The following is a 25,465-nucleotide window of genomic DNA, read 5'->3' on the forward strand; positions in this document are numbered from 1 at the left end:
AATTAGGTTCTTATTTGATGGGTCATTTCACAGAATCAGGGAATGATTTGGGTTAGAAGGGACATTAAAGCTCATCTCATTCCAACCTCTGCCATCAATGGGGACACCTTCCACTAGACCAGGCTGAAACATATCATGCAGTTTCTGCAAATACACCATTTGCCATACTAGCAAAATGTTTTAAACCACATTCCTTCGATGTGGAAATGTAAGTTTTTGCCTTTAAAAAGAAATTTCTCCTCCCTTCAAATTCTATTGCAGCCTTAGTATTTTTATATATTTTCTTTAGAATGATCCTTGGTAAAGGTGAGAAAGAAAAAAATGTTTATTATGTGAAACTGAGATGATTTTATTATTTTGTAGAACAACAGTACTTTGAAGTGGAAAAGCGACTTGCTCAGAGTCAGGAAAGACTTGTAAACGAGACCCAGGAATGTCAAACTCTGCGGGAAGAGCTTAAAAAACTTCGTAAGTGTAACTGTGTAACATCCTTAAGTGTTGGGCAGGATATTCACCCTTCAGTCCAGTGTTGTGGGAACTGCTTCAGGTTTTTTACAGGAGCTGAAAATCTTTCATAGTGGGATTTGTAGAGATGTGTTTTGGTGGTGTGTTCAAGTCAGCTTTTTTCATGGAGTCTTGTTCTCGTGGGAAAAAAAGCTCCTTGCTGGGTAGTAACAGTACAGTGGGCTTTATATTGATCCTCAAAAAAGGTGGTTCTACTCTAAGGATTGCCTTAGTCTGCCTCAGTACCCCTGGTCCATCCCGAGTGAGGCCTGGTGTTCTTCTCTCTCCTTTTTTAAAAATGTTTGTCAGGGAAATTTTGACTCTGTTGCATTTGGAGAGTGAGTTCTGCCACATTCTAGTGGAGATCCCTCACTGCTGTTCCTTCCCTCCCCAGATGAGCAGCTGAAAGTGCTGAATGAGAAGAACAAGGAGCTTGAGGCTGCCCAGGACCAGAATGCGGCTGTTCAGGTACTGCTGGGCCTTGGCTAGGAGCTGAAATCCTGTGGTTCCCCTCGCCCTTCGTAGCCCAGAATGTACTCAGTTCCCAATAGAGTGTATCAGGATCAGTACCAGTATGAGCTCATGGAGATGTTTACATGTCCATGGGCCATTTGTGCAGGAAAATTGCAGGAACTTTTAAAGTAAAAGGTGGTGTTTCAGCAAACTGAATGACAGGTGAGCAGGTGCTTTTGTTTCAGTTTGGATAGATTGTTCCATTCCAGCTGAAATGTATTGTAAAGAGACTTTAAATCAAACCCCCAAAATTCAGACAAAAGCATAAACAAGAGTTTTGTTTTTCCCCATCCTTTCCCACACTCTGGCACAGTTTTTCTTGCGTTATGTTCAAAAGTCACTGGGTTGCAGGATAAGTCACTTGAGCTGACTGATCTGGCAGAACAGTAATTTTGAAGCAGGAAACTAAAACAGGTTTATTAGATTGATTTTTTTTCCACAATGAGAAGATGGATCTCAATTGTTTGCCCAGCAGTAGCTGGGCCTGGCTGAGGTGCTTTGTACTGATACCTTGAGGGCAAAGACAGCGTAGCCTGTAAATGATCCAAGATTATTGATTTTGTTTTGATTTTTGTATTGATGCTTGTGTTCATTCTTTGTTTACTGTAACCCCTTTTATTTAATGAAATAAAGATGCTTCAGTAAATTTGTGACTATCACAGCTGTCTTTTCAATAATATTAAATTGAAGTGTAGTTTTGAACAGCTCCACTCTGATTTGTCTGCCCACTCTAAGCCTCTTATCCCAGTGTCTAGTTGGCTGGGGTAGCTCACTGAGGTTTAGCTTGCTGCTGTGTGATTCTGAATGTAAGTAGTGGTTATAAACCATTCCAGAGAGCTGCTCACATTTCTTTATTGCCCTTCTGCAATCTTTTTCAGAACCAGTTAAGTCGAGAGAAAGAAGAATTGGAAGCTGAGAAGAGAGACTTGGTCCGAACAACTGAAAGGCGATCTCAAGAAGTTGAACATTTAAATGGTACAGCCAGGAGCACAGTCAATAAATACCAGGAAATAACACAGTAATTGCAGAAAAACAGCAGTTTGGGGCTTGTTTTTCTCTCTTTAGAAATGTGCCGTGTACAGTATCATAGTGCCCAACATACAATTACATACAAAGTATCTTGCCTGTTGTCATTCTTTACAATTTACTAATTAATCTGTTGCAAAACAGCTTTTTCTAACACTTATTTCCTTCCTCCAGAGGATGTTAAATGCTTAAATGAAAAGCTCACAGAGGCAAACACAGAAAAGGCAAAACTTCAGCTGAAGTTGGATGAGCTTCAAACATCAGATGTTTCCATGAAGGTGAGTAGGGTTTTATAAATGTGTTCTGCATTGTTTGTGTGTGATGTAATCACCATGTTGTTATGATTCCTTGGAAAGTAGGTCGAGTGAGCACATGTTATTTATAACAAATTCTTTTATTATAAAATTGGCCGCTCTGACTGGAAGTGAGATCTGTATTTCTCGTCAGCAGGTATCAGGCTGGGCAAGCATATTGAGGCCTTCTTGCTGGCAGTGGTGTGTGCTTCTTCCTGCTAGGCAGGAATCCATGTCCATGACAGGAGGTAGAAAGCAGTAAAATAATTAGTTGTGAACCTGTACCATTACTCTGTGGGCAGAATAAACTCCATAAAGAGAGGAGGAAAGGGCAAAGACCTCAATATCATAATTAATTTCCTATAAAAGGCTACTAATCTAGTTCATGTTCCCAACTAAACTTGGAGGAAATGTAAACTTGGATGAAACTAACTCAAATGGCAGATATTTCTTGTTGATTGATAGTTGTAACATACTACCAGTATAATAAGGGGCACTGCCTGTGTTTACCAATTACAGTACATTTTTCTCATCCTCCTCTAACCAGAGTAGTTTAATTGGCTGCTTTATTTTCTGTGGAACCACTACAATCACACTATGCAATTCTCTTTTCAGTACCGGGAAAAAAGGCTGGAGCAAGAAAAAGAACTGCTGCAGAACCAGAACACATGGCTGAATGCTGAGCTGAAAGCCAAAACAGATGAACTGCTCCATACTGCCAGGGAAAAAGGCAATGAAATCCTGGAGCTCAGGTGCAGTCTAGAGAACAAAAAGGAGGAGGTAATGTAATTACTGAGTTATAATTTCTTACAAATTATGGTTAACTGTGTTAAACAAAGACAATATTTTAATGAGTAAACCTTTATGCTCTTTCAGCAACTTTTGGATTTGTTTTTATTTTTAAGTTAAAAACAATGAGACGAGTATTTTCCAAAATTAACTGGACAAGTAAGTAAAAATTTTATACAATGTTGTTATTTCTTCTCTGAATAGGTTTCCAGAATGGAGGAACAGGTGAACAGCTTGAAACAGTCAAATGAAAACCTCCAGAAGCATGTCGAAGAACTTTTGAATAAACTGAAGGAGGTGAGATGTCTTGAAATATATTAAACGGCATTACAGTTGCTTCTATAAATCAAGCAATAAAATGAGTGAAATAGAAATAGTGGAATGCTCTCCTATCCTGTCTTCTCTTTCATATGCCAGGCAAAAGAGCAGCAGGCAAGCATGGAAGAGAGATTCCACAATGAGCTGAATGCTCACATGAAATTATCTAACTTGTATAAGGTGAGTTTGTTAATTCTACTGTAACTGTAGTAGGGGGTGAATTTTATATAATTTTATATAATGCTGGCAAATTTGGAGTTTTTTCCCCAGAAAATTTGGATGTGTACCAAAGACTAACTTCCATTTCAGGACTTTGTGAAGCATGCAAAACATTGTTTTCTTTGCTGCTGTCTTAGTCAGCATTTAGACTCTTATATTGTTTGGTTTATCTTGGAGAATAAGCAAAACTGGGGTTGAAATAGTAATTATATGCCAGCTATTTTGAGGCTTCATGTTGTAAAAATGTGGTTATGTCTTAGGATCTATTGGAAGGTAAAAGTTTATGTGGAAAGTGTGACTGTGGAAGAGATTTTCCTGAGTTAGAGATCATTTCTGAGCAGTGTAGGTGTTGGTGACTTGATTAGGACCCAGCTGAATGTCCTGTACTGTGTCAAAGACAGACCATCTAAACAAGTGATATTTGTTCTTTTTGCTCAAAGAATGAAAAATACCCTGTAATCTTCTGACTAAGTCAGCTGAAATGTACAACTCCTTGCTCTTTGGTTTGGATGTTTTAGTGCACAAGTTATCAAGCTCTGCTTTGTGAGCTTTCTTTTACAGATACCCAAATAAGCATTGTACAGTTTTGCACTTGGTAGATCTCAAGCTGGAAGCAAAGAAACTTAAACTGTTGAATAATATGGGTCCCTAAAAATCCTATATTTTTCAGACAGTTTGAAATAGAGTATTGAAAATTCCCAGTTTTCTTTAGTCAGAAGAGCCAGCAGCAGCTGTAAACAGCTAAAGGCCATACATTGTGTTGGAAATTGTCACATCAAATCAGTGCTTCTGACTCTCAAGCATTTTGCATCAAAGTGAGATGATCCACATGGAAAGGATTGACCAGTTTAGATGAATCTTTCAGCATGTTAGGCAGAGAACTGTGTTCATAATATGTAGTCAGTTTAAGCTTTCTTGTAAACATGGGGCTGCTGTTGCTGTGTACTAAAGGTGAGCTAAAATGCTTTCTTCAGAGTGCAGCTGATGACTCAGAGGCAAAGAGCAATGAGCTGACAGGAGCAGTGGAAGAGCTGCACAAGCTCCTGAAGGAAGCAGGTGAAGGTAAGCTGGCAAAGGGAGTATAGCAGTTGGGCTTCTTGGAGTACCTTGATACTCTGAAAACTTGGGTGTTTTGTTCCTGAAAGGAATTTCATTGGGCTTTTGGGGTGATGGAATATCAGTCCCTTTGTAATAAAAACTACCTGAGTAGTTGAATTTACTGATGGTTGGGGAGCTATTTTCAAATACACCTGGAATTTTACTACAGTTTTTAATGAAAGGGTCGAATTTTGAAAGATATGTCTTCACTTCAGCTTTTTGGTTTAGGTTCCTTTTCACTGCTAAGGACAGTTCATATTTTTGCCCTTTTCTAAGCTAAGGTGATAGGCTTTTCTCACACTGCTGAGTTTTCTTATCAGCATGAACTTCAGCAGATCATTTAATGTAAAATTTAAGGTACACAGATAAATTCTGATACTTTTAAAATTAAAATAAATCACAACACATAACCTGCTTGTCTGATTCAATTTTAGCTAATAAAGCAGCCCAGGAGCATTTGACTGAGGTAGAGGAGTCAAAAGCCACCATGGAAAAGGAGCTGAGAGAGAAGATCAGCAAGCTGGAGAAGGAGCTGGAGAATGCTAATGATTTATTGTCAGCTACGAAGCGCAAAGGTGGGATAAGTTGGCACCTGAAATACAGGAACTCGTGGGCTTTTATGATCTTTCAAGGATATTGTGCTGAATTTCCATAAGAACCAGCTGCATTAATCTAATTAATCTTTGGTAATTTCTAATAATTCATTTTAGAAGCTTTTTAATACATTGGGAATTGCATATATAAATACATATATTTATTTTATATTCTGTAATTACATATATTTTTATTATTTTCTGCCCCTCAGCAGAAAGTGCATTTCTGTCATAGTTTTTTGCAGTTCTTCTGTTAATCTGTTATCTTTTCAAAGAAAATGGAGAGAAGACATTTCTTCAAGGCTGAATCAGCAGGTTTTAGTGATTTTCTGGAGAGGAAAGTGGAGATGATAAACTAGTCTTGTTTTACTCTTTAAAGAAAAGGCAGCATTAAACAAATCTCTGTCCTTACATTTCTGTTGAACATTAAATCTTGTTCAGTATTCACTATTCTAGCTCTGTCTTTTTTGTTGTTTGCTACATAGCCATAGTTTCTAAAGGATAGAGAGCAGGAAGGAATAGAGGCAGGGAGAACATTTGCTCTATCCCTGTGTTAATTTAATGAAAATAAACCAGTACTCTGCTACTCCAGACCTCTGACAGTGTGATAAAAACCTGAGGTTAAGCTTTGCTCCAGCTATTTCAACTGCTCATGTTATGAAATTATTTAAATTTTTGGAGTCCTAACAGCAACAATTTTTCAGCAATTCAAATAAAGCCAGTCAGATATGATATTTAAGAATATTTCTGGTGGGGATTATTGCAGCTTTTGGATGGTAATTGTGGGGTTGTGTCTCCAGGAGCCATCCTGTCCGAGGAGGAGCTGGCAGCCATGTCTCCCACTGCTGCAGCAGTGGCCAAAGTGGTCAAGCCTGGCATGAAGTTAACTGAGGTGAGTGAGCACAACCTCTCTAAGAGCAGAGTCGTTGGATGCCATCACTGACTCTGAGAAAGGAAAGGTTCAGGCCTGGGGCACTCTTTGGATTGGGGGTCATGTCTAATGAAGATAAGGAAATCTTACCTGAGGTCAGCTTCTCTTGCTCTTACTGGGTTTTGTTAATATTCAGAAATAGGTGGCTTTTGTTAATATAAACTTACTTTCTGTAGGCATTTTTGGCAGGATCAGCTTTTTTTTGCTTACTTAAATAATTTTTTAATCTGTACTGCTGTGCTTTTGGCTGATACTTGCAAAAAAATTAACATAACAATATGTTGTGCAGGTTCTAGATTTTTTTTTCTGTTTATGCAATGTGTTGTCATTGTTTGTTACTGATTATTTTGTCCAGTCATTAAATTCCTGTATGCTGTGTTACTGCTTTTGATATTTCTCTTGTCTTAAATTTGCTTAAAACTTAGGCCTTTTACATGGAATTATTTTATTGCAGACAGGTGCACTATAAAGTTTGCCATTATAAAATTAATATGTGTAACTTCTTTGCTGTGATATGAGTTCCTAGAACCATATTTTAAAAGTCCAGCTTGTTTTTCTGAATTAACTACTTCAGTTGTATAAAATTGCAGTGCCTTAAGGTATGAATTGTATCATTACCGGTGGTTCTTTTTAAATAGGTCTTTACAGATGTGTCAAAAACAAACCAAAACCTTTTTGTTGCAGCTGTACAATGCCTATGTAGAAACTCAAGATCAGTTGCATATGGAGAAGCTGGAGAATAAAAGAATCAATAAATATTTGGATGAAATAGTACAGGAAGTGGAAGCCAAAGCTCCAATCTTAAAACGTCAGCGTGAAGAATTTGAGCGTTCCCAAAAAGCTGTTGTGAGTCTTTCTGCAAAGCTTGAACAAGCTATGAAGGTTGGTATAAAGTAAAAGACCATGTGTAATATTGGAAAACAAATTAATTTTCAAATCTTTAAACCTAATTGCTATTGTAAGTGTATGAAATGGATCTTTCAGTCAACTTTTATTATGGGAAATGTTGGACTTTCTGGCTTGCGATTTCTGGAACTGTACAAAGTATTTTGCAGAACCAACATATTTTGTAGTTTTTTATAGTGGTGATTTACAGTCTGATTTTCTGAGAGAGTAGATTTGCTGTAAACAAAGTTGGCATAAAACTGGACTTCGGTGCTCCCTTCCCACTGGTTTTAAAGCATACACCAGTATTATTACAAAAGAATGTGGCTCTTGATTCCAGAACACCTGGAGTTTAACTTTGGGACTGAACTTGAAGGAGAAGTTTGTTTCCCCAGGCATGTCTGCACATGCTGTTACCTCTCTGGAAAGGAATGTGTTCAGTTGAGGTGTGATGTTTGATCCTGTTGGTGTGCTTGCAGGAAATCCATCGCCTGCAGGACAGCGCTGACCAAGCCAACAAACATGCCTCCTTCTTTGAGAGGGAGAGCCAGAGACTGGAGGTTCGAGTGAAGGATCTCTCCCAGCAGGTAGAGGAAACATGGCTGTGGTTAAATGTGGTGTTTGCAGTTGGTGTATTCATGTGCTGCTGCATTTCAGATGCTTACTTAGAAGCTGCATCCAGCCACAGTCATGGAGACTTTGGCTGTCCTAAGTACCTTGGTGACTTTAAAGCTTTTCCTCAAGACAGCATGGTACTTCTGCTTTAAAAGCTGGAATAAATATAGCTGGATAGAAGTGGTGCTGCTTTAGGATAATATTGTTAAGCATCTGACATGGAAAACTCATCTACATCATTTCTTTGTTAGATTGGACTGTCCTGTAATGTGTTCACAGAAGTGAACAGTTTATGTACTTCTGATTTGTTGCCTTTTGTCAAGCTATTTTTCTGTTGTATAATTATCTTACAAGGATTTATTGTTCATAACTATTTGCACATTGTAGGGAAAACCCCTTAATTTCCAAGTCCTTTATTATTTATAGGTTGTTTTTTAGAGCAAACTTTAGAGTCTGTGCAGGCCTTACATGAGGACTGTTCTCTTTCAGATCTGTGTGCTGTTAATGGAACTGGAAGAAGCCAGAGGCAACCACGTGATCCGTGATGAAGCAGTGAGCTCTGCTGACATCAGCAGCTCTTCTGAAGTGATCACTCAACACCTGGTCTCCTACAGAAATATCCAAGAGCTTCAGCAGCAAAATCAGCGTCTCCTGGTGGCTCTTCGGGAGCTGGGGGAAGCAAGAGAAAAAGAGGAGCAAGAAACAACCTCATCTAAGTAGGTCACCTCTTCCTTTTCATTAACTTTGTACTAAGTAGTAACAGGGATTCATTCAAGCATTTTTTCAGTCTTTTACTTCTGACTGTTATTAATTGTGAGTAGCAGTTATGTAACTCATAAAAGCAGATTCTTATTAAGCTACAGGACATTCAGGTTTCTATTAAAATGGCTTTATAGCTTTATATCTTATAATAGGTCCTGTCATCAAACCTGAAGTAAAAATAATTGTCAGTCTTCTAGTGACTGATTTCACTCTACAGAGCTGTTTTTCAAGAAGTTTTTATTCCTGTTAGCAGAACAAAAAACTGCATGTGTGCATATTTAAATCACTACTGTAAAGGCCACAGGTGTGAATTCTTTGTGAAAGGCTCTTAGTCTTACTCTCTGCTCATGCTACTGACATTTTTGAAGTTATTTGCATGAATAGAATTCTGCTGTTCAGGAAGAGATCTTTTTTTTAATCTGAAAATGGCAGCCCAAAGGCCTGTTTCCTAGAGCTTTGCAGGATTCTGTCACAGGTTCACAGAAACATTAAGTTTGGGAAACATGTCCAAAATCAAGTCCAAGCCCCAGATGTTACCAGCCAGGAGCACTGAGTGCCGTGTCCTGGCCTTCCTTAGACACCTCCAGGGATGAGGACTCCACCACCACCCTGGGCAGCTCCTTCCAATGCTTAACAAAGCCTTCTGTGAAAAAATTCTTCTTGATATCCAGCTGGAACGTCCCCTAGCAGAGCTTCAGGCTGTTTCCCTTTGTCCTGTCCCTTGTTTCCTGGGAGCAGAGTCCGATCCCCGCACCTGCCCCCTCCTTTCAGAAGGGGCTTTGCAGAGCCAGAAGGTTCCCCCAAAGCCTCCTTTTCTTCCAGCTAAGCTCCCTCAGCCACTCCTGGTGCTCCAGCTCCGTTCATGTCCCTGGACACACTCCAGCCCCCCACCATCCTTGTAGAAGGAAGCAGCCCAGAATGCCTGAATGTGCCTCTCTGCGATGTTGAAGGCAGCTGTTGTTGTTTCAGGATCTCTGAGCTCCAGAGCCAACTGGATGAGGCTGTTGGTGAGCTGCAGCAGCTGCGGGAGTCACGGCAGCACCAGCTGCAGCTCGTGGAGTCCATCATCCGCCAGCGGGACATGTTCCGCATCCTGCTTACCCAGACCACGGGGGCCATCATTCCTCTGCAAGGTACCCAGGCTGCAGGGGCTGTGTGGTCTGCTGTGGCAAGCACAAATGTTGCTTTAAAACACCCTTTATCTTCCTGTAGCTTCAGGTATGGTACCAGAGGAGGTCTGTCTTACATCTACTCCAAAGCGCCCGAATTTACCTCAGTCCATGGCAACTCCTGCTCCAGTGTCCATGAGTGAGTCTGTGGAGACTGTGGAGGCCAAGGCTGCTCTTAAGCAGGTACATTTTTCATAGACACTGCACAAAGCTGTCCCTATTTCTTTTTACTTGCTTTTGGTAATCACTTTTATATTTGTTCTTTGCTGTAGTTGCAGGAAGTTTTTGAGAACTATAAAAAAGAAAAGGCAGAGAACGACAAGCTTCTGAATGAACAGAATGAAAAGCTTCAGGAGCAGGTCACAGACTTGAGATCACAAAATGCCAAGATATCCACGCAGCTAGAATTTGCCTCCAAACGGTAATTAAGCTACATAGTAGCTTAATACATAGTATCATTGCCTTACATGTTCTCTGGCTGCTTGATATTGTTTGCTCACTTAAACATTGATACTGTCTATTCTGTGTAAGAACATAAAGGAAATAGTGCGGGTGGGATCAAGAGCAGAAGCTGTAGTTGAGTGGGGCACATGTGTGCAAACTGAAACATAAAACCATGCAACACACAGCTGTATGAATGTCTCTGTTGAGTTGGACAATGCAGTGTGGCAGACTTGCTTTGCTGTGTTCCTTGGAAGGTACGAGATGCTGCAAGATAACGTGGAAGGCTATCGCCGGGAAATCACCTCCCTGCATGAGAGAACCCAGAAGCTCACAGCGACCACTCAGAAGCAGGAGCAGATCATTAACACTATGACTCAGGACCTGAGGGGAGCTAATGAAAAACTGGCAGTGGCAGAGGTCAGTAACTGTGTGGCACTGCAGGATATTCCAAGATAGCACGAGTTTTTGTTATGATTATTCTGAAATGTCCCAAGTGAAGAGTGGAGATGTAAGAACATTCAGTTTCAGTTTGCAGGGAAAGCACAATGTCCAGTACTTTCATTCTTAGTATTCTTGGCTAAATTCGCATGGATTTTAAAATAATACTAAATTTAATGGATGGATTTGGGATTGACAACAAAGTTTTTATTATTTGCTGTCTTAAAGGTGAGAGCAGAAAACTTGAAAAAAGAGAAGGATATCCTGAAGATGTCAGATGTGCGCCTGACTCAGCAACGTGACTCTCTGCTGGTTGAACAAAGAGGACAGAACTTGCTGCTCACCAATTTGAGAACAATTCAGGTATATGGTGCTGTTTTTATGTCCAGATTGGGTCTGTCTGTCAGGCTTTTCAATAAATACCCATGAAAATCAAGTACAAGACTCATGGGGTTGGGTCTGGACGTGGATTTTTACATGGTTACAGATCAACACAATATAAAATACTTCAGCAACTTGTTTCAGCAAGTTTCAGATTCCTGTCCTACATTGTGATAGTCTGTTATTTAGCTGGGCAAAGTCCTGAGAATTCTGAGTTGATGAAAAGAATTTTCACAATCACATGGAATCAAAACACATTTTTGTTTCAAAGTGAAAGGAAAAAATTTGTAATGGTAATTTTTATGATAGCAAAATTTAACAGTGCTTACTGTGGTAGTTGATTTCGCTGTTATGTTACATTTACTTTTATACATTTATATAATTTATTGTAGTGTGTATCGACACTTAGAATATATTTAAGGATGCACATATCATCATATGACAGAATTCTGTTTCTCTAGTCGATCTTTTAGTCCATGACATTAGACTGCACGGATAATAGATTTTCTTCTAATAATATTTATTGTATTAACATTATTAATAAAACCTTTCAAAGCTAAGTCAAACATTGTAAGTGCTACTTTCCATCCTTTTCTATATCTACCTATTATTTAATTATTCTTGGGGTGGAAGAAGAGTTGTGACAGCTTTGTTTGGGGTGCTGCAGTAATTCAGCAGAAAATTATTGAGGTGTATTGTAAACCAAGTGTATTGTGCTCTTTTCTCAGGGAATACTCGAGAGATCCGAGACAGAAACAAAGCAGAGACTCAATAATCAGATAGAAAAGCTGGAGCGTGAGATATCTCAGCTGAAAAAGAAACTGGAAAGTGAGGTGGAACAAAGACATTCCCTTACCAAGAATCAAGAGGTGAGTGTAAATGTGCTGCACTTGTTTGAAGGAAAATAAAGCTCCAGGTGCTTGTGCTGGAGTGTAGCATGTTCTTCTCCATACATGACATGTAGAACCACACTTGGCCTGTGTACCATTTGGGAATAGTTGCAAACTGAAGAACCCTGTGCTTGCAGGTTCATATCCTGGACCTAAAGAGGCAGCTGGAGACAGAGACTAACCGTCACATCAACACAAAGGAGCTCCTGAAGAACGCCCAGAAGGAAAGTGCCATGCTGAAACAACAGCTGAACAACACTGAGGCCCAGCTCACATCCCAGTCCTCACAAAGACCTCCAGGTAAAGATAAAATCTTCCTCTACACTTAATTTCTCTTTATGCTAAGCATTGCCATCTGCAGAATGGTAAAATTCACAGTCCATAATAATTAGAATTTGGACACTAAACAGTACACTAAATAATAAACCACTTTGTTACTGCAATCACATATTCAGACACATGATTACCAGCATGATTTGTTAATGTGAAATTCACATCCAAGCAGTCTTTGACAAAGGGGAAAAATAATGCAAAACTTCTTAAAGGATTTCTTTTATTTTTATTTGAGGGAGCTTAAATATATTAGGTTACATGGTTCTAAACAGTCAGTGGTGTTTATTGTAAGTCCTTATTTTGGTGAGACCTTACAGTTTTATTTAGGGAAGCTTTGTGAAAGTTATTGTTTTTATCATGCCATTATCCTAAAATTACTTCAGTTTTCAAGAGAACAGTGGTTTTAAAACTAAATTAAATTTCAGTAAATGAATGTGTTCTGATATTGCAGGTCAGCCTAGTACAAATGAAGATGTGGATGATCTTGTAAGTCGGCTGAGACAAGCTGAGGAGCAAGTCAATGACCTGAGAGAGAGGCTCAAGACTAGTTCCAGTAATGTGGAGCAGTACAGGGCCATGGTTCTTAGCCTGGAGGAATCCCTCAATAAGGAAAAACAAGTCAGTAGTTAACTACTTACTTTTATTTACTTTAATTATTTTTTAGAGCAAAAATTCATTGCTGTTTGTGATTTTCCACATTTTCAGTGTTGTTTTAAATTAGATGCTGAGATTACCTCTTCTGGCTTTATACGGTTAATAAAATTCCAGTTTTGTATCAGAATAATGTATTTAACTGGATAAAAAAATGGATCTCATGATTGATTTTAATGAAGGTGACAGAGGAAGTTCGTACAACAGTTGAAGCTCGTCTGAAGGAGTCTTCAGAATATCAGGCACAGCTGGAAAAGAAGTTGATGGAATCAGAAAAAGAAAAACAAGAACTGCAGGAGGAGAAGCGTAAAGCTGTGGAGAACATGGAGCAGCAGGTATGCACTGCCCCATCCCGAGAGTCTTCATGAATGGGATTTCACAAAGCTTCCTCAGCTTCACTTGGGTCTTACAGTGTAGCAGTGCCCCAAACCACGTCTTTTAGATACCTGAATTTGTGAGAGCTTTCCGAACATGAGCACTACATTTGACCGTGTCACTTCAGTGGAGTGATTGTGTCTTTAAAGCTGTCACTCTCTGCCTGACCTTTGAGCAGGAAAACATAAGTAACAGCCTTTGCTTGAGGTTTCAGAAGGAAACAAAATTACTCTAACTAGAATTAATGCAGGCCCAACTCTGAAAGTAAAGGATTATATTTTCACTGGAAAAGAGCTCTGTATATTAATAAGTCAAAATATAGAAAGTATTTTTCTCTTTTAGACTAATTTTAATCCATAAGTAATAAAATAATCACTGTTATGAATGACTGTGTTCAGGACTCTGCAAATTCTTTGCCACTTGGTACTGGGTTTGTTCTTATTTTGTTCTTGTTGTTCCCCTGTCACTGCAGCTTTCAGAGCTGAAGAAGAGTCTGTCAGCTGTGCAGTCAGAAGTTCAGGAAGCTCTTCAGAGAGCCAGCACAGCTCTGAATAATGAACAGCAGGCCAAGAGGGACTGCCAGGAACAAGTATGTTTGTGGTGTTTGCCTATTTTAGCCAGGGTCAACAAAATTCCTGTTAGCTTTCAGTTGAACTCAAAACTAAACTTGTTACTCAGGGACTGCTGGAGGCAGAAAAAGTGCTGGGAAAGCCCATTCTCTATTTTGGGAGCAGCTGCTTATTGAATGCAATAGATTTCTAAGGTCTGTTTCATTATGTAAAAAGATGAGTTTGGGAATGTAATTAACTGGTTTTAAGGAATTGCTGCCTCCATGGCCTAAGGAGGGAGGTGAAAATGCTCCCAACACAGGACAATGGGGAAAGTATTTTTCTAACCCAAAAGATAATTGTTGTCTTTTACAACTGTGGGGCAGTATGATATTTAGCAGCAGCTGATAAGATTGTTTTTTACCAATTGTTTTTTAAAGGGAATTTACTTTTCAACAGATGAGAATTCCAGCAGCACTAATTGGTGTCAAGGATGTTGAAAAACTTGACTATTTAATCCAACCCCAAATGTAGTAGATGGACCATGTTTCCTGTGTTTGAGAATAACAGAGGTTTTGGGCAGTGGTTTTCTTTTTGCTTTGTGGTCATTGATTTTGTCTCTTTGCACACAGGTCAAACATACAAAATGAGGGTAGCAGAGTTTATTTATTCTGGTTTTGTGCAGGCAATGATGGCTTCTGAAGCTCAGAACAAATATGAGCGAGAATTGATGCTTCATGCTGCTGATGTGGAGGCACTACAGGCCATCAAAGAGCAGGTTGCCAAGAATGCAACAGTGAGGCAGCAGCTGGAGGAGGCTGCTCAGAAAGCAGAGTCTGAGCTCCTGGAATCCAAAGCCTCCTGGGAAGAGAGAGAGAGAATGATTAAGGTGTGATGGGCTTTGTTGTTTCAGTGGTCTTTTTCAGTTAACAGAAATTCAACCACAGAAATCACAGTCAGCAAATGATTTTGTTGTAGGATGAAGCTTCAAAACTTGCATCCCGCTGTGAGGATCTGGAAAAACAAAATCGATTATTACATGAGCAGCTGGAGAGCATGAGCAATAAGATGGTGACTTCCATGAAAGAAGCCATCCCAACTGCAGCAAATGTTTCTCTTAGTGAGGAAGGCAAATCCCAGGAACAAATCTTGGAAATTCTTAGGTAACCTTAGCTCTAGGCTCCTTGTCCTGGCAGTTATAAATTAGATTTGAACTTAAATAGTTCTGTATTATTTTATACTTGAAGGATAATGTTAAAAAGTCAAGTGGTTTTTTTTGCTGATGGTTGGAGGTGGTTGTACTACATGAGAACATTTTCCTGGTGTGATGTGCTGTTGAACTCTTCCCTGCAGGTTTATCCGTCGGGAGAAGGAGATTGCAGAGACGAGGTTTGAGGTGGCACAGGTGGAGAGCCTGCGGTACCGCCAGAGAGTGGAGCACCTGGAGAGGGAGCTCCAGGAGCTGCAGGACAGCCTCAATGCTGAGAGGGAGAAGGTGCAGGTATGGCTGGGGGTTAATGCTTATGATTTCAGTGAGTACAGGGCTGTTCTGGGGCTGTCTGTGCCCCAAATAGAATTTTTGAAAGAATTTGGGTTTTTTTTAAACTGGGATGGCTTATAACCAAATGGAGTATCTTGTTTTGAGTCTTGTGAGAGACTGTGGCAATTCCAAAATCTCATAATTAGGGAAAATAAAGATAATTCATCTTTTTTCCCCTCATCTCCTGCTTCCCATTATCTTGAATGTACATGTGAGAAAATTAATGCCATAATAGCTTTTCAAAGTGGTATTATACCAGGTCCAGGTGGAGTATATGTGCATGTGCAAGCAAAACAAATGACTAAGTTGACTCTTTCCACAGGTAACAGCAAAAACCATTGCACAGCATGAAGAATTAATGAAGAAAACTGAGACCATGAACATACTCATAGAAACCAACAAGATGTTAAGGGAGGAGAAGGAGAGGCTGGAGCAAGACCTACAGCAGATACAAGCAAAGGTTAGTACTGAGCTTCACATAAACCTTTCAGATATTCAGTGTATGAGTTAAATGTTGGGATACACCATTGCTAATTACAGTAAATGCACGATGTGCATTATAATTATTCCTTGAAGTCAACACTAATAAGGAAACTTTCCATTTCAAATTTTAAAATATATTGATCCATCTATAGCATTGGGAAGATTGAAGTTCAGATCCATTTAGATGAACCTGAACATCAGTGTTTGTTCTTGGATAGAGGTATACCGGGAACAAAGATATTATCACCAATTAAATAAAAAAATGACACAAGAATACATATAAAACCAACCACACCTTTATTACCTTTATTAAGAGTTTAAAAGGGAGGTACTGCTCAGTTTAATGGAATTCAGTGCATTGGATTTTAACATTAAAAATCTCTCCTGTACCAAAGTACAGAGTGGGTGTCTAAGATTGGGAAGTCACATCAATATTTTTTTCTCTCTGTAGGATCATCCTCTGCTGTTGCCCTTGTCCTTTTCCTTCAGCTGGCCACTGGAAGGCAGAGAGTTAGGAAAGAAGCTCTATCATGACTTTTTCCTGAGGGATTCTTTCAGTCTCCTGAGACGCAGAGTGTAACACTTTATTGTGCTTTCTCAGGTACGCAAGCTCGAGGCAGACATCCTGCCCCTGCAAGAGTCGAATGCTGAGCTCAGTGAGAAGAGCGGAATGCTGCAGGCAGAGAAAAAGCTCTTGGAAGAGGATGTTAAACGCTGGAAAGCCCGGACTCAGGTGGGGAAATGCCTCCTTTCAGAGAACATAATGTGAAAAAAAAGGCCCACCAGTCAAACAACTAAAAAAGTGCTAATTTTCTTGCAAAGAATAAAAAACGTTTGAATTATAAAGCATTGTTCACACAGGTTCTTGGTTATTCCATATCAAAATGCAAAAGCAGCGGCTCTAATTCAAAGAGATTTTCCGGCTATAACTGTAATTATTTTACAAAAATATCCCTGTTTTCTTCCCCTTTTAGCACTTACTGAGCCAGCAGAAGGACACCGATCTCGAAGAATATCGAAAACTGCTCTCTGAGAAGGAGGCAAATGCCAAGCGTGTCCAACAGATGAGTGAAGAAACAGGCAGGCTTAAAGCAGAAGTTGCCAGGTGTGGTATTGGTCAATTCGTAAAAAGTTTTTTGCAAAGCAAAATATTCTAATTATAGCTGTACCTGGAAGTGTAATTTCTTAAATGTCTCCATGTAACTGTGAAGCTTTTAGTATTCTTTCTGTGGCTTGATAACAAGCAGGTAAGGTGAAGTGAGAGTTGTTTTGCAAGCTGTCTATTGGCTGAAATTATTCCAAAGTAATATATTGTGGTGTATATTCGTAGTATGTATATTGTATTTGTAGTATTGTAGGATGTATTGAAATAATTTCTATTCTATATTGCAAAATCCTAGAAAACTCAATCCACTACAGATAATGCCTGTGATGTTACATGAGTAAGGGATATTGAAGTATATATATGTTTCAAGCATCTCATTTGCATCTCCCTCTGATCTCTTGTCATTTAGAACTAATGCATCCTTGACTACAAGCCAGAATCTTGTTCAGAGCTTGAAGGATGAAGTAACTAAAATAAGAACAGAAAAGGACACTTTGCAGAAAGAACTGGATGCTAAAGTGGCTGACATACAGGAAAAAGTGAAAACTATAACACAGGTCAAGAAAATCGGTCGCAGGTACAAGACTCAGTATGAGGAGCTGAAAGCACAGCATGATAAGGTAGATAGAACTGAAATGGAGCGTTCCTTAGAGTTCATGGGCTTTGCCCAGAACTCTTAAACCGATCACTTAGCACACAAAAAAGCATATTGTGAGAATAATGACATTGTGAGTCCACTTCAGCCTTGTACCCCTTGATGCCTTTCAGTTGGTTGCTGAAGTGTCAACTCTGCCTTTGGCAGAGCCACAAGAAGACCAAGTTTCTGTCCGGGAAGTACAAGAGCTAAAAGACACTCTCAATCAAGCTGAAGTGAAGACAAAGAATTTGGAGACTCAGGTTGAAAGCTTACAAAAGGTAAGAGCAGTGAGTCATTTTGGAGTACTGTTCTCCACTGCAGTCATAAGTGTGAAACAGTGAAGAATGGGAGGGTGTTTTAATGTGTGTCACAGAAATATGTGAAGTGATCAACTATGCCTCTACTTTCTTGGGAAAGAGTGATCTTAAGCCTGGTGTAAATCCTGTGTCTAGTGTGTCTCACATTATTTCCTCGAATAAGTGGGAAAGAGAATGCTGTTCTCCAGCTCTTACATTCAGAGACATCTGAACTCTTGTTAGGAAGCCTTTTAACTTTAATCCAGTAGCCAGTTAATACCAGCTTCTTGGAACTTGGGCTAAGGAGCTGGATTTGCCAGAGTAGCTGGTTGTGGCCAACAATTGCAATCTTTCTCTCTCCCTAGACAATAACAGAAAAGGAAACTGAAGTTAGAAATCTTCAGGAGCAGATAATGCAGCTACAGGCAGAACTGGCCCGTTTCCATCAAGATCTACAAGAGAAGACTACGCAGGAAGAACAGCTCAGGCAACAGATCACTGAGAAGGAAGAGAAAACGAGGAAGACCTTGCTAGCAGCCAAGCAGAAAATTGCACAGTTAGCTGGTATTGTAATTCTTTTTTTCTGTCTATAGAGATTTTCAATTATTTCTATGGAAAAACCTTTAGACAGGATGCTTGAAAAATATGGCCTGCTTCATATTTTACTGAAAAGTGTTTTCTAGACTAAGTGCTACAGGGATTGTTCTAAAGTTTAAAATTTAATTCCTCCAGGGGATTATATAAGTACATAAGTAACTGAACACTGGACATAGAAAAAGTTTTGCTTACTTTTGGCCACCCAACATGATACCCCCCATTTTTGATCCTTCTGTTGATTAGAGCAGATTTGCCCTACTAACAGCTCAGGTAATTCTCCCCTTCCCTAAATGTGCAGGTGCAAAACACATTGTCTCCTCTGTTTTTAAATGTCACTGAGAGGAATGATGGTGTAAGAGCTTGCTGGAAATATCTGGTTCTTTTGGGATTACTTATTTTAGTCTTTGTTTATCTATATATATTACATATTTTTCTATCTTTAGTTTCTTTTTACTTAATTGCAATTAAAAAGAAAAATGGCCATATTGCCTCCCAGATTTCCTCTTATAGCTTAACATTTTTAGGATTTTGTCCTGGTTAGGGCAAATCTGGGAGAAAACCTCTGAATAGGGTCCCTCTAAAAAGCAAATATAAGCAGCCCCTCCCCCAGCTGGTTTGGGAAAAGATTTCCTTAGAGAAAAGTGGAAAAAAATGTTTATTTAACGAGTATTCACAAGCATAAAAATTGAATAACATTAAACAATAAAACCTGTTGCTGTTTGAGGAGATGGCAAATCTAGAAAAGTCCTTGTCATGGGGTGTAGCTGGGCTCGCTCAGTCTCATATCAGTCCCTCCGGTGCTGGAAAGTGCCGAGGCCCAGGCCCCGGTGGGCCACAGGCGTGAGCTCCCGGGGTTTGTCTGGGGTTTCAGTCCACAGCAGGTTTGAACAGATCCAAGAAAAAGGATAAAAACAGTCCAGGGAACTTCTCTGCCTCAGCTAGCTAAAAACTAACAAAAAGCAAAGTAGAGCTCTGTCCCACTGTCTGTCCGTGCTGCAGACAGCACAGTCCAGAGCAGCATGTGGGGCAGTGAGTGCAGTTTCTGAAAACAAACTGCACGCTGCTTCTTCCCCACTTGGCTCTTGGAACCAGTCTTAAGGGTGCAGAGCTTAATATCCAGCATGAACAGAACAGGCAACTGGGGGTACAAGCATAATAAAGTCACCCCAGGACAGATTTCAGAATACTTCAGTGACCTGGTAAAACACCCAGGTGTTCAGTGTGCAGATTCAGCAAGGGTGGACCCTTTCCTGTTCCACCAGGTACAAAAGAGCAGCTCACAAAGGAAAATGAGGAGTGGAAGCAGAAGAGCAGCTCCCTCGAGGAGCAGAAGACAGAGCTGGAGGTGCGGATGAGCGCCCTGAAGTCCCAGTATGAGGGACGGATCTGCCGCCTGGAGAGGGAGCTCCGGGAGCAGCAGGAGCGGCACCATGAGCAGCGGGATGAGCCCCCAGAGTCCACAAATAAGGTACAAAATGTACACAATCCTTCTAGGCAGCCCTGGGACAGCAGCCAGGCCACCACTGCCCAGCCAGTACTCACATGCCACCGTGGAAATACAATATCTTGGAAATACACAGGTTGGCTACAGTAAGGGTTCAGAACTTAATTTAAATTTCCTGCCCTAATCAGAATTCCCAGTGCCAACAAGCAGGCAGTTCTGCCATTCACTGTGAATCAGCCAAGGAGCTGTTCATGCTCTGCCCTCTATTTTTGTATTTTACGTGTGCATTCAGTATAATGGATTCATGTGTCAAAGCTTCAGAAAATACCTGAGCAGTTACCAAATTGTTTTCCAGCCTTGGTATGGCTGGTATGATTTGGTTTGGGGAATTTGCCATAATTACAGAGTCTGGCCAGGTAAACACCCAATAAGTATTTCTCTCACAGACTTGTTAGCACAGTGCTGAAATGTTTTCCATGTTGCCTGCTCTGTTTCATGTGTACATGACATGATATTTCTGATTTTTACCTAATAGGTCCCAGAACAACAGAGGCAAATCTCACTCAAGTCTACTCCAGCTTCAGGTGAAAGAGGAATGTGAGTTCAAGGGGTTTGCAGAGTTTCTATGGTTAATACTTCTTGGGTTTATCATTATGTAGTTGCTCTTCTATTTAGAAAACCTACAACTTTTCATAATTTTTCTTAAACTCCTGCAAAGATACTGACTGACATAATACATTCCTTCTGTTTTCTCAGCTATGTCTAATCAATAGGGCTTTTAAGCTGTAAATTGGCATATTAACCACCAGGAACATGGTATCTGGGAAACATGGAAGATTTTTTAAAATTGTTTTCAAAACTTCAAGGTTTTAGAAGTTGTATAATTTTGCATGTTAACTTTAACCTTTTTGGTTAGGAAGGACCTTCCTTGTGAAAGAATGAGAAATGGACTGAACAGATAACTCTAACAACAGCTAAAATAGTCATTTGCCTAAGCTCTGAAATAGGAAATATTGCTATACTACCAAGCTGGGATAACAAACTCTCTCTCAGCTGATATGAATGCATCCTTTAGACAGCAAGACTTTTAAAAACATCTCCTAAAATTTGACTGCCCCATGTCTCAGCCAAGAGATGACGTTGCTCTGTATTGAGCGAATCAATTTTGATGTAAGATGTATTACTCACTGAAATAAAGTGCAGTCAACACTATGAACATTTTGATCTGTTACTAGATTCCCACTTGATTACCTTGGAAGAAACCTGTCAGTTCTCCAAGCTGGATAAAACACTATTTTTGGCATAGTATATCTCTCTTCTTTCAACTATAAAAAGTTCGGAAGATAATTCCTTATGCTCTTGTCAGGCTTTTAAATGTAAAAGCTTTAAAAAATAGTGTTTCTGGCTATTAGTTTGTTATTTTTAACATCTTCTTTCTGTACCATGATGAAACCAATCTCCTGTTTTTCAGTGCCAGCACTTCAGATCCCCCAACAGCAAACATTAAACCAACTCCTGTTGTGTCAACTCCCAGTAAAGTGACTGCTGCTGCAATAGCTGGGAATAAATCCACTCCGAGAGCCAGCATCCGTCCAATGGTGACTCCTGCCACGGTCACCAATCCCACCACTACCCCCACAGCCACAGTTATGCCCACAACACAGGTGGAGACTCAGGAAGGTGAGCTTTTTAGTGTACTATAAGGGTCCTCAGTACTCAGAACTGCTACCTTTGCCTTGAAATGTTTGCAGCCAGTTTGGAAGGGCCTCACACTGTGTCATTGTCCCTGAATCTCTTGAAGTGTTGCACTTGCACTTCCATGACCATTCTACTTGCAGCAAAGTTCCTGAGCTAGAGATGTGCATAACATTAATTCATCTGCAAAACACTGAATGTGCTTGTTCAGGGCATCCTGAGAAGGGAGAATGTCAGCTGTGCTGGATGAATGAAGACCCTGACTGTGCTGCTGTTTGCCTTCCAGCCATGCAGTCAGAAGGACCTGTGGAGCACGTCCCAGTGTTTGGGAGCACCAGTGGCTCCGTGCGTTCCACCAGCCCCAATGTGCAGACATCCCTGCCCCAGCCCATCCTGACTGTGCAGCAGCAGACACAAGCCACTGCCTTTGTGCAGCCCACCCAGCAAAGCCATGCTCAGATCGAGCCTGCAGCTCAGGAGCCAGCCCCTGCCATCGTGGAGGTGGTGCAGAGCTCCCAGATAGAGAGGCCCTCCACTTCCACAGCTGTGTTTGGCACAGGTTGGTATCATTTTGTAGGCCTGCCTTGCTCAATAGTTCCTTAAAAGTAGCTCCAGTTTGACCCTTGGCCAACCGGGCCTCACTTTCAGTTCAGGCCTTTTTCCCCTCCCTTAGTTTATTGCACATTTTAAGAACTTTTGAATTTAGGCTTCCTTCTTGAGCTGTCAGAAATGGTGCCTCTGAAATGCTGTTGGCACTGCATTTCTTAAAGTAAAAAGAAAATAAAACTTTGTGTTTGTCTTTTTCAGATCAGCTTTGGAGTTTAATACATTAAACCTTGCTGGCTCTGTTTCCATGGCATTATGAGCAAGGTTAATTTTACGAGCCATGAGTAAGCTACTTAAGCTTGAATTTCAAATATAGGAAGTACTCTAAAGCTAATCACTCTAATACACTGTTGCACATCTATTTGGCCTACACAGTGTAAATAGAATATTTGTTTCCGCCCCCCCCCAAAAAAAATATTTCTGTGAACTGTTTGGGTTCTCTTTTTCCAGCTGATACACTCCTTAAGATTTTGGGTGTACTTGTCCAAAGCAAAGATGTTGGAAGAAATATTTGGGTTGTACCCTGAGGCTTATACTTAGAGTCAGTTAAGCTGTGAATAAAGGCCTGAGAGCTTAAGACTTGTAACTAAAGGGGTTGATGTTTTCCGGGCCTACAAAACAGTTCAGTGTAGTTCTGACTGATTGTTGTCATTTGGTGCAGAAGTGGAGGTGATCTTCAGAGGAAAATAACAAAGGTTTTGATTTCTGGTTTGTACATGTGTTGTTCTGAAAGTAACTCAGAGGTCTTTGAAGTTTCAGCCACCCCCAGTTCCTCACTGTCTAAACGCTCCCGAGAGGAAGAGGAGGACAACACTGTGGAGAACTCAGACCAAATCTCTGAGGAAACAGTGGATGCACCTACTTCAAAGAAACTGAGAATCATGCAGAGAGTTGGGCCTGAGGTTTGCACAAACATAATGTTGCAGTACTACTTAATCCGTCCCTTTGTAGGATTTGAATGGGAAGAAAAAATGTGTTACTGCGGAGCAAATCAGTGAATTGTTAATTGACTTTCTAATCTGTTTGGGAGGAAACAATTGTATTTGGGTATCTAAAAAGGCAGAGGTTAAACCAGTTAGAATAAATTATGTAAATCTTAACCTGTAGGATGGAAGAGAGAGGGTCTTATTTTACGATTGAGGAGGGAGATGTTCAAACTTCTTTCAGTGTGGTTCAGAAGGTCTTTATCTACAGTAAATGCAGGGTATTTAGGAGATAGGAAGCAAAGATGAGTTGGTGGAAAAGCCTGCGGAAGATGCATGTGAATGTTGGTGTGAGGGATTTGGGATGTGCTGTGAAAAAGGGATGAAATTGAGACAGAACCTCACAGTGTTAAGGAAGCCAAAGATGTTTACTAACTCTGTGTCAGAGTTATGTTCATAGGAGAAAAAGGCAGGATTGTGTAAGAACATCACTTAAGGATCTGTGAGACTGGAGGTAGAATGGGAAACTTTGATGATTTGGTTTTGGTCCTGAAAAGATTAAGGTATGCTGAGGTCCAGTGGGCTGGGGAAATTGTATTTCTCAGGGCAGGGAAGTGAGATTTTTTGATAAAAGCGTTGCTAAGGAAGTTGAAGAAAATGTTGCCCATTATCTTTGTGGGAAATGATAATTTTTATTAAAGAAGTAAACAGAAGTAAACAAAAAAAGCCTCAAATGTGTTTAGGGCTAATGCTGTGTTTTAAATGAGAAAATGATTGCTCTTCCAGGAGGAAGTAACAGCAGAAGAGAGCACTGATGGAGAGGTGGAGGCACAAACATACAATCAAGATTCACAAGACTCCATTGGAGAAGTAAGCATATTTGCAGAGCAAAAAATCTTCAGCAGAAATAGCCATCTGCCCCTCAAACTCTCAGTAAAATCTTAAATGTAATCCTGCAGATTTCCCATGGAAACCTCTTAAAATATTTTAAAGTTTAGACTTGAACTGTTCAGTCACTGACAGTCACTTGTCACAATCCCTTTTGTCCTCTCCTCTGGTCAGTTTTTAAGGAACAGCAATAACTGTCCTCTAAGCATCAGAGTCTGGTTCTCTTGCTGTTGTATATGGTGCATTGGATTTTGCTTGTTCTGGTGATTGCCTTTGGTCTTTGGCAGGGTGTGACACAGGGGGAGTACGCGGCTATGGAGGACAGTGAGGAGACTTCCCAGTCTATCCCAATAGATCTTGGATCCCTTCAGTCAGACCAACAAAACACTTCTTCATCTCAGGATGGCCAGTCCAAGAGAGATGATGTGATTGTAATTGATAGTGATGATGAAGATGATGATGATGAAGAAAATGAAGGGGAGCAGGAGGTATGTATATCATGGAATTCCTTTATGATTTTGTCTTTCATCAGATGTAAAACTAGCCAGGCAGGACTAATTAAATCAAAATATTTTTGGCTGAGTAAGCAATCTATATTTATGTTGCCTGAACTTGTAGTGTTTTAAAGTTACCTGCTAATTCATCTTGAATTTTTCTTTTACCTTCCTTTATCTGAGCCCTCAGGCTTTTCCATCTTCTTTTCTGCCTTCATCCTGTTGAAGAGAGAGAGAGGGAATGTCTGGGTGGGTGTGGATCTGTGCACCACATCCAGCCTATTCCACTCCCCTTTCTGCATTTCCCTAAGGCTCTTTTATTGTCTCATCTCAGGATTATGATGATGAGGAAGAGGAGGATGAGGATGATGATGAAGACACAGGGATGGGAGATGAAGGTGATGACAGCAATGAAGGAACTGGTAGTGCTGATGGCAACGATGGATATGAGGCAGATGATGCTGAGGTGAGATTTGTACCTTTCTTTTATAGCCTCTTAAAGTTTTCACAACAAATCAGTGCTGCAGTGCACAGATGTGAATGCTTGGAAGAGAAAAATCTTGGTATGAATTCTTTCCCAAAAGTTGATCCTGATACTAGGTGATGGTAATGTCTTAAAATTAGTTTTCACAAGAAAAATCAACTTGGAATGTTTAAGAGGGCTGAGTGAAAATACAACGTAGAGGAGCCAGCAGCAAATACTATAGTTCCAAAACTGGTGAGGCTTTTGAAGAGCTGGATATTTCACTGTCTGTTATTATTAAATGATGGTGGCTACATTGTTCATGTTTGTGTATGTGCAGGTCCTGAAAACTTCAGAAATCTCAATACAGTTCAATATATTTACCTAATGCTGTAGATACTTACAGAAATCTTTTAAGATTGTCATATATTTGACTTTGTTTGCTTTCTGAATACCTTTGTACTGCTTTTATATTCTTTTAACAACCTTTTATTTATTTAGTCATACTCTTGTTTATGT

The 25,465-nt window shown here is 40.1% G+C and overlaps 1 protein-coding gene across 4 annotated transcripts in view; it reads left to right on the forward strand.

The window, feature by feature from the left end:
* The window catches only part of TPR (translocated promoter region, nuclear basket protein), a 34,280-nt gene that overhangs the window by 1,750 nt on the left and 7,065 nt on the right, over window positions 1-25,465 (forward strand). For all 4 annotated transcript variants that reach the window (XM_015636092.3, XM_015636093.3, XM_015636094.3 and 1 more), the window contains exons 2-41: window positions 364-468; window positions 899-972; window positions 1,896-1,992; window positions 2,218-2,321; window positions 2,952-3,116; window positions 3,330-3,422; window positions 3,543-3,623; window positions 4,637-4,724; window positions 5,195-5,335; window positions 6,154-6,245; window positions 6,969-7,166; window positions 7,649-7,756; window positions 8,274-8,500; window positions 9,516-9,679; window positions 9,759-9,898; window positions 9,988-10,136; window positions 10,414-10,576; window positions 10,826-10,960; window positions 11,707-11,847; window positions 12,006-12,168; window positions 12,653-12,819; window positions 13,035-13,187; window positions 13,700-13,816; window positions 14,461-14,664; window positions 14,754-14,938; window positions 15,129-15,276; window positions 15,638-15,775; window positions 16,400-16,531; window positions 16,773-16,903; window positions 17,313-17,523; window positions 17,672-17,818; window positions 18,202-18,400; window positions 19,696-19,901; window positions 20,413-20,474; window positions 21,349-21,557; window positions 21,859-22,131; window positions 22,932-23,080; window positions 23,888-23,971; window positions 24,277-24,477; window positions 24,818-24,949. In XM_015636092.3, the coding sequence (XP_015491578.1) occupies window positions 364-468; window positions 899-972; window positions 1,896-1,992; window positions 2,218-2,321; window positions 2,952-3,116; window positions 3,330-3,422; window positions 3,543-3,623; window positions 4,637-4,724; window positions 5,195-5,335; window positions 6,154-6,245; window positions 6,969-7,166; window positions 7,649-7,756; window positions 8,274-8,500; window positions 9,516-9,679; window positions 9,759-9,898; window positions 9,988-10,136; window positions 10,414-10,576; window positions 10,826-10,960; window positions 11,707-11,847; window positions 12,006-12,168; window positions 12,653-12,819; window positions 13,035-13,187; window positions 13,700-13,816; window positions 14,461-14,664; window positions 14,754-14,938; window positions 15,129-15,276; window positions 15,638-15,775; window positions 16,400-16,531; window positions 16,773-16,903; window positions 17,313-17,523; window positions 17,672-17,818; window positions 18,202-18,400; window positions 19,696-19,901; window positions 20,413-20,474; window positions 21,349-21,557; window positions 21,859-22,131; window positions 22,932-23,080; window positions 23,888-23,971; window positions 24,277-24,477; window positions 24,818-24,949 (5,876 nt within the window). The remainder of the gene's footprint in view (window positions 1-363; window positions 469-898; window positions 973-1,895; window positions 1,993-2,217; window positions 2,322-2,951; window positions 3,117-3,329; window positions 3,423-3,542; window positions 3,624-4,636; window positions 4,725-5,194; window positions 5,336-6,153; window positions 6,246-6,968; window positions 7,167-7,648; window positions 7,757-8,273; window positions 8,501-9,515; window positions 9,680-9,758; window positions 9,899-9,987; window positions 10,137-10,413; window positions 10,577-10,825; window positions 10,961-11,706; window positions 11,848-12,005; window positions 12,169-12,652; window positions 12,820-13,034; window positions 13,188-13,699; window positions 13,817-14,460; window positions 14,665-14,753; window positions 14,939-15,128; window positions 15,277-15,637; window positions 15,776-16,399; window positions 16,532-16,772; window positions 16,904-17,312; window positions 17,524-17,671; window positions 17,819-18,201; window positions 18,401-19,695; window positions 19,902-20,412; window positions 20,475-21,348; window positions 21,558-21,858; window positions 22,132-22,931; window positions 23,081-23,887; window positions 23,972-24,276; window positions 24,478-24,817; window positions 24,950-25,465) is intronic.

The sequence above is a fragment of the Parus major genome, chromosome 8 (assembly GCF_001522545.3).
Source record: "Parus major isolate Abel chromosome 8, Parus_major1.1, whole genome shotgun sequence".
NCBI classification, from domain to species: domain Eukaryota; kingdom Metazoa; phylum Chordata; class Aves; order Passeriformes; family Paridae; genus Parus; species Parus major.